The sequence below is a fragment of the Heteronotia binoei genome, chromosome 5, assembly GCF_032191835.1.
Source record: "Heteronotia binoei isolate CCM8104 ecotype False Entrance Well chromosome 5, APGP_CSIRO_Hbin_v1, whole genome shotgun sequence".
Classification (NCBI taxonomy): Eukaryota; Metazoa; Chordata; class Lepidosauria; order Squamata; family Gekkonidae; genus Heteronotia; species Heteronotia binoei.
This window is the reverse complement of record NC_083227.1, coordinates 169,769,134-169,781,520: the sequence shown is the minus strand read 5'-3', so window position 1 is coordinate 169,781,520 and position 12,387 is coordinate 169,769,134. Positions and strand designations below refer to the sequence as shown.

The window sequence follows — 12,387 nt, the reverse complement described above, 5'->3', positions numbered from 1 at the left end:
CTTTATCGTGTACAACTCAACAAGACAAGAACTTTTACAATACTGATGAAGTGTAACACGAAACGCGTTTACTGTAACTAGTTACTTGTACGTTGCACCACTAAAATACTATGGGCTCTGGTTTAAATGTCTCCTATGGGTATTATTGCGTATTTTTGTATCAAAGACATTTGTCAATCTAAAAGTAGCTTTATATTTAAGAAGTATGTATATTGTTAAGTAATTATATATATTAAAAAGTATGGTAGCCTATTTGCATCACAGTTTGTTGTTTGTCATGTATCTCCACTGTGATCCCATTGTTGATTATGGCTTTACTGATATGTCTTTTGCTTAACGCTGAGAAGCATTATAGAAGAAGATGAAGAAGATATTGGATTTATATCCCACCCTCCACTCCAAAGAGTCTCAGAGCGGCTCACAATCTCCTTTCCCTTCCTCCCCCACAACAGACACCCTCTGAGGTGGGTGGGGCTGGAGAGGGCTCTCACAGCAGCTGCCCTTTCAAGGTCAACCTCTGCCAGAGCTATGGCTGACCCAAGGCCATTCCAGCAGGGACAAGTGGAGGAGTGGGGAATCAAACCCGGTTCTCCCAGATAAGAGTCCATGCACTTAACCATTGCACCAGATTGGCCCTCACAGAAGCTGCCCTTTCAAGGACAATGTGAGGCCTATGGCTGACCCAAGGCCATTCCAGCAGGGGCAAGTGGAGGAGTGGGGAATCAAACCCAGTTCTCCCAGATAAGAGTCGGCACACTTAACCACTACACCAAACTGGCTCTCTATAGATGAATGTCTTGCTGTAGGCATACAGGGATCCACTGTTCAGTACAGGAATGCTGTTGTAAATGTTTGTCTGTGTTTACATTCTGCTTTCCAGGGATCTCGGCCCTTACCTTCTCCCTTTTAGGAGCGATGGCATCCAGTTCATCAATAAAAATGATGGCTGGAGCATTCTTCTCAGCTTCCTCAAATGCTTTGCGCAAGTTGCTCTCTGATTCCCCAGCTAATTTGCTCATAATTTCTGGGCCTAGGGAACAGCAAAAGAGCAATAAGTATCCTTTCAGAGTAAGTAAAGAAGATACCTGAAAAGTTACAGAGAAAATATACAAACTGTGCATTGCTGGGAAATATGAAGCCAGCCTTCCCCAGGCAACTATGGCCACAGCTCAGAAATGGTAAGTTCCAGGAGTCAGTGTGTGAAACACCACCAAAGCCCTTTGACTTCAATGCACTAACTCTGCTTACGACTACACAGTCAACCTCACCACTTATTTCCAGAGGGGAAGAGTTGGGAGAAGTATGTGCAGAATGGATGAAGATTAAATAAATTAGTTTTCTCCAAGACCCATGAAGCGGCCATATACTGAGTCAACTCATTGGTCTATCAAGGTCTACTCTGATAGGCATCAGCTCTCCAAGGTCTCAGGAAGGCATTCTTCACATCATCCACCATCTGATCCTTTTAACTGGAAACATTGCTGAGACCTTCTACAGACCTAGTGGATGCTCTCCCACTAAGCCACCGCCCCTTCTCCTCTCCCTCTCCATATCATCTCTCTCACCATTGATAAGGAAGAAAAAGGCTCCAGTTTCATTTGCCACAGCCCGGGCCACAAGTGTTTTCCCAGTGCCAGGAGGACCATAAAGAAGAATCCCTCGTGGAGGCTAAGGAAGAAAAATATGCAGCAGAGTCATTGTATGTGACTCACTCCACAATAACCAGTCTCTCAAAAGAGAGTGGTTTAACAAGGAAGCTGGGGCCAAAGAATTAAGGAAGGAAGACAGCCATGGAAAGCTCCAACCTGGGCGAGCAGAAGCTATCTTGTTAATTCAGCAAGAGAAGCATCTATGAAGATATGAATGAAGGTCAGAGAGAAGGGCCATTCTGCCTCTAGTGAAGTATTTTAAGGGTTAATTTAAGGTTAACTAATCAGGGCTTTTTTTGTAACAGGAACTTCGTTGCATATTGGGCCACACACCCCTGTTGTAGCCAATCCTTCAAGAGCTTACAAAGAGCCCTGTAAGCTCTTGGAGGATTGGCTACATCAGGGGTGAGTGGCCCAACATGCAAAGAAGTTCCCGCTACAAAAAATTCCTGGTTATGAATCTGGAGACTTTGTGCGCCGACCTTCCCACTACCCTCATTGTACCTTCACACCAATAGCTTTGAAGAGTGCTGGGTGTCTCAGTGGTAGCTCCACCATCTCCTTAATCTGAGCCAATTGTTTACGGCAGCCTCCAATATCATCATAGCCAACATCATTGAGGTTCTCCTCTTCATCCTGCAGGAGGAAAGGGGTGAATGGGAAGCATATCTCATTATCTCTCAGCAGCACCCTTTCAGACAGTCTTCACTATACAGCCTTGAATGTCTTCAGCTTTTCCATTTATATTCCTTTCACAACAGATCCCATTCTCAAAAGCCCTGTGCCTCTGCATTGCCCAGCAAAGGGACAGGCATCTCACTGGCAAGCAGGGATGTCAATCCCCAGGTGGAGGCAGGGGACCCCCATATTTTCTGGACTCCTGGCTGCTGCTGGCCAGGAGTCCCCGCCCCCAAGCATGGCCACAGGTGACCACCCTTCTCCCTTCCCTCCTGCAAGATTTAAAGGGGACTCCAACTGATCCATGGGAGCATGTGGCCTGAAGAGAAGAGAGGGGAAGCCACAGGCTGTACCTGAACTCCAAGTAGCAAATCTGTCCTCCCCCTCCCCGCTACTTGCAAACAGCAGTTAAGGGGCCCTTTAAATGCTGTTTGCAAGAAGCGGGGGAGGGTGCCTCCAAGATCCCTTGCCAAACTGACCTCCAAGATCCTGACCTCCTGAAGCTACTCACGATAACTGGGACTAATCCTTCCCAGTTCCTGAGACTAAACCCACGCTTAGCACTTTACACTGCAGTTACAGCTGCACATTATAATTTTTGCACTGTGTTTTCAACACTCCACCAGTCCCTCTCTCTATTCCTTTAAATTAACTACTGCTAATCAGGTTTTTTATTAATTCTTCTGTCAAATTAATTATTGGAAACTGTTTTTAATTCATTGGATTGTTATTTAATTATTAGTTATGTTGATTTGGTAGGAGAATTTGGATTTAATGTTAGAAGCCTAATTTATCATAAATATAGTTGGTACCTTGTAATAGCTACTAATTGATAAGTAATTAATTGGATGGGTAGAAAAATGTAGGGGGGGGTGTGATTATCCAAACTGAGTCTAGTTTAATTAATTAGTGGTAGGGACCAAATCAGGTTGTTTCTATTAAAATTAGGCTAGATAGATTAGGAGTAGATATAAAGTATAAACATTAGAATAGGAAGCACAGGACAGGTGTAAGAGGACATTATCACAGTGTGATTGGGCTGAGGCGAAGACCAGCCAACGTAGGGGGATCTCAGTGCTGCTGGGGCAGGGGAAGTATAGCGATGGGAATAGGCAAAAATTGAAGGGAAGGAGACTGAGATAATGAAACGCTCACTCTCCTTCCAGCCTCTGTCCCATCCCGACGGTAGCAGGTAGTGGGGCCAAGAGAAATTTCCCGCCTCCGTCCCTGGCGTTGTGCAATGCCAGGTCCATTAATAATAAGGCTGCAGTCCGACAAGACTTCCTGCAAGAGCAGGCAATGGACCTGGCCTGCATGACTGAGACCTGGGATGGAGGCTGCGGCAGGCTGGGCATTGGAGTACCCATGGCTCTTAGTCCTGGGTGACTTCAATGTCCATACTGATGACACATGAACTCCTTACAGGCAATGGACCTGGTGCTAGCCATGGTGACACTGGGACTCTCCCAACATGTAACAACTACCACCCATCGGGCTGGGCGCACACTGGATTTGATCTTTGCGGCGGGAGTTACGGTGGACCAGATTACTGCCGAGGCAGTGCCATGCTCAGACCACTACGCCCTGAAGGCCCGTATAGCTGTGCCGCCACAACCCTGTTTATGCGGCGAGCGTATTTTGGCTTCCCCGTGAAGCCAGATGGCCCCTATGCAGCTTCAAATGGCTCTGCAGCATCCTTGGCCCCCTGGTGACTAGCTGGATGAACTAGCAGAGATGTGGCATCAACAACTCTCTGCAGCCATCGACGAGATCGCTTTCTGGCACCCTCTTCACTGCTGTTCATGGCTTGCACTGTGGTATACCCCGGAATTGTGGCTGATGAGATGGCAACTAAGATGGCTAGAGAGGCGATGGTGGCACGCCCGTGACAAAGGAACAAGAACATCTTATAGACTGTTTATGAAGTCTTATGAGATGGCAGTAAAGGCTGCAAAGAAGGCTTACTTTGCAACCCGGATTGTGTCTGCGAATTCTCACCTGACCCAATTATTTAGCACAATTCAGATGCTTACAAATTTGCCATAGAGCAGACCAAATTATAAGGAATTGGAAATTGGCTGTGAGGCTTTTGCACATTTCTTCGCAGATAAGGCCCTGCTGCTCCGCTGTGACCTCCCCGCGAACTCTGATACAGTGAGTGAACTCGAGGCCCCGAGTGTGTCTTCTGTTTTGATCCTGAATCATTTCACTTTACTCAGCTTGAAGGAAGTCAACAAGATTCTTTGTACTGTACATCCCACTACCTGCAACCTGGACCCGTGTCTGTCTTGGTTGATCCGTGCTTGCCGGACGGAATTGCGAGCCCCGTTGCAGGTTCTTGATTGAAGGAAACTTTCCCATGCCCCTTAAGAAGGCGGTGGTACGCCCTCTCCTCAAAAAAACCATCTCTGGACCTGGGCAGTGTCAAACTTGCCCTTTTTGGGTAAAGTTATTGAGAGGGTAGTGGCAGTACGGTTACAGGGATTTTTGGATGACCTGTCTTAGATCCATTTCAGTCTGGCTTCCAGCCGGACGACAGGATGGAGACGATACTGGTCGCCCTCATGGACGATCTCTTGAGACATCCAGGTTGGGGCGGCTCAGCAGTGTTGCTGTTGTTAGATCTGTTGGCTGCGTTTGACACAGTCAACCACCAGCTCCTGTCACCGCCTCAGGGATTCAATCTGCCCTTCAATGGCCTACCTCTTTCCTGCAAAGCTGGGGGGAAAGGGTGGCTATAGGGGAGCGGTCATCCCAGAGGCACCCTCTTGTATGTGGTGTCCCTTAGGGGGCGGTTCCCTCCCCGATGTTGTTTTAACATCTACATGTGCCTCCTTGCCCAGATTGTCTGGAGATATGGGCTGGGTTGTCACCAGTATGCAGATGACACCCAGCTCTATCTGTTGTTGGGAGGCCAGTCCAGCTGTGTCCTGGAAGATCTGGAGCTGGCATTGCAAGCCGTGGGAAAATGGCTCAGGCAGAGTCGACTAAAACTGAATCCAGCAAAGATAGAGGTCCTGTGCCTAACTCGCAGTGGCCTAGGTGGGGAAATCCCCTTGTCGGCCTTTGATGGGACGCTATTAGCACCAGCATCAAGGGTCAAAAGCTTGGGGGTGCTCCTGGAGCCCTCACTGACAATGGAGGTCCAGGTAGCAGCCACTGCCAAATCCGCATTTTACCATCTGAGGCGGATAAGGCAATTGGTTCCGTACCTGGAGCGCAGCGACTTGGCAACAGTGATCCATGTGACAGTCACCTCGAGACTAGACTACTGTAATGCCCTCTACATGGGGCTACCCTTGACTCAACTTTGGAGGCTGCAGCTGGTGCAAAACGCAGCAGCCAGGTTGTTAATGGAGCTACCTGTACGGGCGCACATTCAACCTGTGCTGAAAGCGTTACACTGGTTGCCTGTGGTGTTCTGGATTCGCTTCAAGGTGCTGGTCATAACCTTTAAAGCCCTATATGGCCTGGGACATGTCTACCTTCGGGACCGCCTTTCCCCATACGCGCCCCAGAGAGCACGACGTTCAGGGCTCAAAATCTCCTTAAGACCCCTGGACTGAAAGAAGCTCGATTATTCACCAGAGCTTAAGCGTTCTTGGTAACAGCCCCCACTTTGTGGAATGCCCTCCCCAAAAACATCAGGGCCCTGCAGGACCCGCCACAATCTCGCAGGGCCTGTAAGACCGAATTATTCAAACTTGCCTTTAACAGTTAGGGGAAGGTGGTGATTCCCTTACAGCACCAACAATCTCATTGTATTAATATAATGGAATTCAGAAACGTGCCATCTTGGACTTTTAATGAATGGATTAATGATTATCAAAGATTTCAGGTTTTCACGGCTGGTAACATCATTAGGGTTTGTAGAATCTTTCGGGCTCAAGTGCCGTGTTCTACTGCAGAAAGTTTTCCTTCCAGACGTTTCATTCTCAGCTGCGGGGAACATCCTCAGTGGCGTTGCAGCCAAGCCAATGCACAGCAGCCAAGAAGGTCAGAGCGCCTGCTCCGGCTGCAACGCCACTGAGGATGTTCTCCGCAGCTGAGAACGAAACGTCTGGAAGAAAAACTTTCTCCAGTAGAACACGGCACTTGATCCCAAAAGATTCTACAAACCCTAAGGATTAATGATTGCTGATGTATCGAAATGTTTTATTATATATTTTATTTTAAATATTATATGTTTGTTAATTGTTAATGCTTTTAAACTGTTGTTAGTTGCCCTGAGCGACTAAATAATTAACTAACTAACTAAATAAAATAAAACTCCAGCAGTGGCTTCACCATGGAGTCCAGGTGTGCAGGGCATCAGTCCCCAACATTATGACATGTCCCCAAACCCTCCAGGAACACCTCCCAAAGTCCCCTGCTGGGGAGGAGGCAGAACCTGGCATCCAAGCAAAATCCTGCCGTGTGCTGAGCAATCCCTGAAACGCAGACCTCTCGTTTGATGGGCTCCCCCTCACAGTGGATGATGGTGTCAGGAGCCACAATGCAGTGGGGAGTGGGATCCACCTCAACCACCTTAAACTCCACAGCCCTCATTCCACCTCGCACCAGAAAAATGTCACCTAGGAACATCAACGGGGAGCACATTGTTAGATCAGAAGTAGAAAACCCATTGTGCATATCTGAATTTAATAATAAAATAAGGAAAGAGCCCTTTGATAAAAACTGATGACACAAAACAACTGCCTCAGCTTATAGAAGGACCTGGAAGCAGAGACCACTTGGGCTGCCAAGCATCCTCTTCCCTACCGTCCCAAGGATGAGTAGACAAATTTCTTTTTAAAGCCCTCTTACAGTTACTTAGAGCCCCATGGCACAGAGTGGTGAAGCTGCAGTACTGCAGTCCAAAACTCTGCTCACGACCTGAGTTTTATCCCGGCAGAAGGGGGTTCAAGTAGTCAGCTCCAGGTTGACTCAGCCTTCCATCCTTCCGAGGTCAGTAAAATGAATACCCAGCTTGCTGGGGGGGGGGAAGTGTAGAAGACTGGGGAAGGCAATGGCAAACCACCCCGTAAAAAAGTCTGCCGTGAAAACGTCGTGATGCAACATCACCCCAGAGTCGAAAATGACTGGTGCTTGCACAGGGGACTACCTTGACCTTTTTTACAGTTACTTAAAAGCACCCCCCCGCTGCAACTTCCTTCCAAGCCCCGAAGACCTCTCCCACAATTCTGTACTCCTCCCCACAGAGCTCTCTTCCTCATAGCAGCTCCCACAGAATGATCAAGTAGGTCCCTCCACACCTTTGTGCACAGGTCGATAAGCCTCCAGAAAGTACGGCTTGAGGTAAACTTCAAAAAGGTTCCCCGTCAAGCCTTCAATGGTGTCATCAATAGGTAGTACATGGATCCTCTTTCCATACTTGACGTCTGGACAGGCCTGGACACTGTACAGAAAAGGGCTCAGCTAGCTTGTTATACAGCATAGGACTTCTCAGGGACAACCTGCTGGGTAACCTACTAAGCAGCCCACCCCACTTGCATTGTTTGCGCGAGCACTATCACCTTGTTTGTTACTTTAGCAACTATTAAGTAACAGCTGTATTGGGGTCTTGTAGGGGGGAAGGCAGGGTACAAATATTTGAAATAAATTAATGAATTTACATATGCAAAATACCAATAAGTAGGACTGTTTTCTGGTACTACCAATGCTCTAAGACCACCACGTTAATCCCTACATTCTGTACTAAGGCTTCTCCTTGTGGGGGCTTGCTGCGCGATATTTTCTCCAGCCCCTTCCCCCTCTGGACAATATGTCTGGTGCCCTCTGTGAATACTCTGCAGCACAGTGCATTCTATCAAGTCCTCCCATTAGCTCCCACATTTGGGCCAGTCTCACCTGACCACATCCCCAAGACGCACACGGAGGTTGTTGCGGGTTACACGGTTCATACGAATCTTCTCGCTCTGGCAGGAGTCATCTGTAAGAACAATGCACACAGTCTCCCGACGTTTCTTCCCTTTCAGCAGCACTGTGTCTCCACGGAACAAGTGCAATTCCTCCATCTTGGCCTGCAGAGAACCAGGAATCAAGCTAAGTAAGAAAATGTCAGCATGATGCTGTGCTTTTGTGTGCCCATCCATGCAGTATTCAAGTGGGAGGCCTGTGTTATACATATAGGTACCATTTGTGGGATTTTTTGGGGATTGAAAGTGAACAACTTTGCACACATCTGTGTCTCTGATGTCTTCTGGTGAAGATATATTTACAGTATGTGTTCACAGTATGTGTTTATACGTTCATGAGGCATGAAATCTGAGAAGAATGTGTGACTGACTGGACCACCTATGGAGCACAGGGTGATTCTGTGGGAAGAGGTGCCTAGTGGGCACTGAAGTCCACTGGCTGAAGGAAAGATGGAGCAGAGGGTCTGCAGTTACCTGAGACAGACACACAATACTGTTGTCTTCATTTGCAGCTTCATCCACAATAAGACGGTTTGGACGATGCTTCTGGCGCAAAATAGCAGTGGAATAATCCTCTCCTTTAGCACTGTAGGAAAGAAAGAGGGTTGTTTCACATATCTGTAAACACGGGGATGCTATGTTGAAGGCCCTGGTACTCCTGTCCAAGGAGAGGAAAGAAAAGTAGGCCAAGAGGATTCAGGCGCTAATGAAAGGCACTGGTATCTGAGGCCTAAATTAAAAGGAACAAAATGATAGGAAAGGTTCTTGGACAGGAAAAAGGGTCTGTTCTACTCCAAGCAAGACAGAGCATATCACTACCTATTTTACCAAAGGTTGCCAACAAGGTTGGAGAAAAAATATAGTCAAGTCAAGTCAAGTCAAATTTATTTTTATATCCCACCCTCCCCCGCCAAAGGCGGGCTCAGGGCGGCTCACAGACATGGAAACCATGATTTAAATAAAATACAATATAATGTAAACACGAATTTTAAAATACAGTTCAAATACACAAATTAGTTAAAATAAATAAAAACAGATGTTATAAGGTGCTATAAAATTACAATCAAACATAAGATGGCTAGATGGTTACAGGTCAATTCTAATTTCGATTTAGCCAGGTTCTATCTCAAAAGCCAGCTGGAAAAGATAGGTTCTGCAAGCCCTGCGGAATTGATTCAGGTCCCGCAGGGCTCGCATCGTTTCTGGTAGTTGATTCCACCATCGAGGATCCATTGCTGAAAAAGCTTGCTCCCTGGTTGTCTTCAATCTAGCTTCTTTGGCCCAGGGATTTGTAGAAGGTTTTGAGAACTAGATCTCAGTGCTCTCTGGGGGACATATGGGGAGAGGCGGTCCCTAAGGTAGGCAGGTCCTCGGCCATATAGGGCTTTAAAGGTAATAACCAGCACCTTATAGCGAACACGGTAGATGATCGGCAGCCAGTGCAGGTCCCGCAGCCCAGGCCGCACGTGTTCCCACCGAGGTAGTCCCACCAGCAGCCTGGCCGCCGCGTTCTGCACTACCTGGAGCTTCCGTGTTCGGTATAAGGGCAGCCCCATGTAGAGGGCATTGCAGTAGTCTAATCTCGAGGTGACCGTTGCATGGATCATGGTTGCTAGGTCGCCGTGTTCCAGGAAGGGAGCCAACTGCCTCGCCCTCTTGAGGTGAAAGAAGGCAGCTCTAGCAGTGACAGCTATCTGGGCCTCCATTGATAAAGAGGATTCCAGTAGCACTCCCAGGCTCTTGACCCTGCGCACTGGTATCAGTGGCGCACCGTCAAAAGCCGGTAGGGTGATCTCCCCTCCCGGTCCACCGCGGCCCACGCAAAGGACCTCAGTCTTCGCCAGATTCAACTTCAGCCCACTCAGTCTGAGCCAGTCAGCCACGGCCTGTAGCGCTCGGTCCAGATTTATAGGGACATCACCAGTCCGGCCGTCCATCATGTACTGTCCCTTTAATAGAAGCTTAATGTAGGAAAAGCGCAGGTAAAGACTTTCATGCCAGGAGACAAATAATATCACCTAGTAAATAACATCCAATTAAGTCACTCTTTTAAAGGCAGGACTTTTCTCTCTCTCCAGGTAGTTGTCAATACTATTTATAGCTCAAAGGAAGAGATTTTTGTGGATGATTCATATGACTACTTTTTAGCTTTGCTTTAAGTTTTGTCATGTCATGTTGAAAGAGAAGTCAGTTAATCATCTTTTATAGGTTTCCCATTCATGCATGGTACTGATAATTGTGTTTTAATTCAATACAAACAAAAAAGAAACCCCTCTCTAAGGCAGGACATACCATAATGAAGAAAAGGAGAGGACATTGCAGTAGAAAGGTAGGTGGTACATACAATAAATATCACAACAGACTACAATATTATCCCTGACAGAAGTGACCTCCTGAGTTGTTCTAATCCCTTTATAAAAATACCCTCCAGAACATTTCAGGTTTGCACATTTGGGAAGTGATAGAAGTTTGGAGGCCTTCTTGATTACCCCAGGCAGGCTATTCCACAAGGTGGGGGCCATCACAGAGAATAAGAGTGAATTGGCAGTTGCCAATTTTTACCCAATTTCAGGGTAGCATCTCCAGAACACTATACTCAGATGAGCAAAGTTATCATGGCAGGGTATAGCAGGACAGGTATATTCCTGCAGATATATTGGTCTAAGGCCATTAAAGAGCTTCATAAGTGACAACTAGAACCTTGAATTGAACCCAGTAAATCAGTGTTTCTCCGATATGGCATCCAAGGGCCTGCTAGAAGTTCCCCTGGTGCTGCTGAGTTTTTCAGAAAGTTGGCAGTCAGGGCTTGTGATTGGCTTCCCTCATTCAAATAAAAGGGTTTGCCATGGGTACAACAGCAGCCATTGGAGGATCAGGAAGACCGGGAAGCACCCAGGTATACGGTCCCACTCCCCCCTGCTTTCTTTCGTTTTTTTAACATTCCCTTTCTGTGATTATTTTACAAAGCAAGGAGGGAAGTGTTGGGTTTGGCAATACCTCCTGCACAAGCTGTATTTGGTTTGGCTTTGCATTAGGTGGAATCCATCTTGAGGTGGCTCTGACCACCTCCTCTCGAAATTTCAAACGTATCCACAGGCTCAAAAAGGTTGGGGACTCCTGCAGTAAGTGATCCGTAACACATGGAGTATCTGTAGAATGAGTTTGATATGCACATTCCAATTTGAGCTACAGCATTGTGTACCAATTGGAATTTCTAAACTGTCTTTAAGGGCAGAGTCATGTAGAGTGCATTACGATAGTCTCTGTCTGTAATCAAACTGCCCGTAACAGTCAGCCAAATCAAGCCTGTCCCATGTGGAAGACATCACAGTCAATAGCTGCTTTCATTTTTTCCTGAAAATTCAAGCTATGAAATTACTATTTGCTATTTCTATGATAAAGCTTTCTATAAACTCACAACATTACGTAAGAATTGGAAGGGGAAAAGTCAGGGGTCTGGATTACTAAGGAGGGGTGGCCTTTAAAGTTCTACTGTGGCAAGAAGCTAGACAGACAGAAAGGTTGAAAGACCTAATCTTGGATATATCCAAGATTAAATTAAAAACAACACTTGAAGAAATGGTGGATTATTCTTATATTTCATAATAAATGCTCTTTAGGAGTAATCCATATGCACTATTTTACTTAGATTTTTTTTTTTTTAAATGTCTTCTCAAAGGCAACTGGGGAAGCAACGGAGTCCTCCCAGCTCCTTAATTAGTGCCTATTTTCCTTATATTGCTGGCATCCTAGAGGTACCCTTGACATTTGCACATCCACAAATTGGCACTATTACAATGGGGGCGGAGGGCAGTACTGAACGGCAGGAAGCTCCTTGCCCATCACAAAATAAAATATAAGCCCTGTTATTTATCCCAGTAACCACAGTGCCACTGAAATGAAAGATATCTAGATAGCCTGCAACAGACACCAAGAACCGTGCCTTTAAATACAGGATCTACAGAACAATTTGACAGCTCCCCGTTTTCAATCTGTTGGCAGGGTTTTTCAAACAGAGAAAGTTTACTCGGGGTTTTTTTTTTGGGGGGGGGGAGGGAGGAGGGGTTGCAACAAATCCCTGGGATGTAATGGGGGAACTAAATCTTCTTGCAACACCTCATCGTCCAAATACATTTTTTTTG

The 12,387-nt window shown here is 46.6% G+C and overlaps 1 protein-coding gene across 1 annotated transcript in view; it reads right to left on the bottom strand.

The window, feature by feature from the left end:
- Nucleotides 1–8,843, bottom strand: part of LOC132573035 (transitional endoplasmic reticulum ATPase-like) — a 31,602-nt gene extending 22,759 nt beyond the window's left edge. The window contains exons 1-7 of the mRNA XM_060240708.1: nucleotides 8,720–8,843; nucleotides 8,178–8,350; nucleotides 7,583–7,725; nucleotides 6,771–6,901; nucleotides 2,154–2,285; nucleotides 1,566–1,668; nucleotides 897–1,030 (exon numbers count right to left, since the gene is read on the bottom strand). Coding sequence (XP_060096691.1) covers nucleotides 897–1,030; nucleotides 1,566–1,668; nucleotides 2,154–2,285; nucleotides 6,771–6,901; nucleotides 7,583–7,725; nucleotides 8,178–8,344 — 810 coding nt within the window. The 5' untranslated portion in view covers nucleotides 8,345–8,350; nucleotides 8,720–8,843. The remainder of the gene's footprint in view (nucleotides 1–896; nucleotides 1,031–1,565; nucleotides 1,669–2,153; nucleotides 2,286–6,770; nucleotides 6,902–7,582; nucleotides 7,726–8,177; nucleotides 8,351–8,719) is intronic.
- Between the last annotated feature and the right edge of the window lie 3,544 nt (nucleotides 8,844–12,387).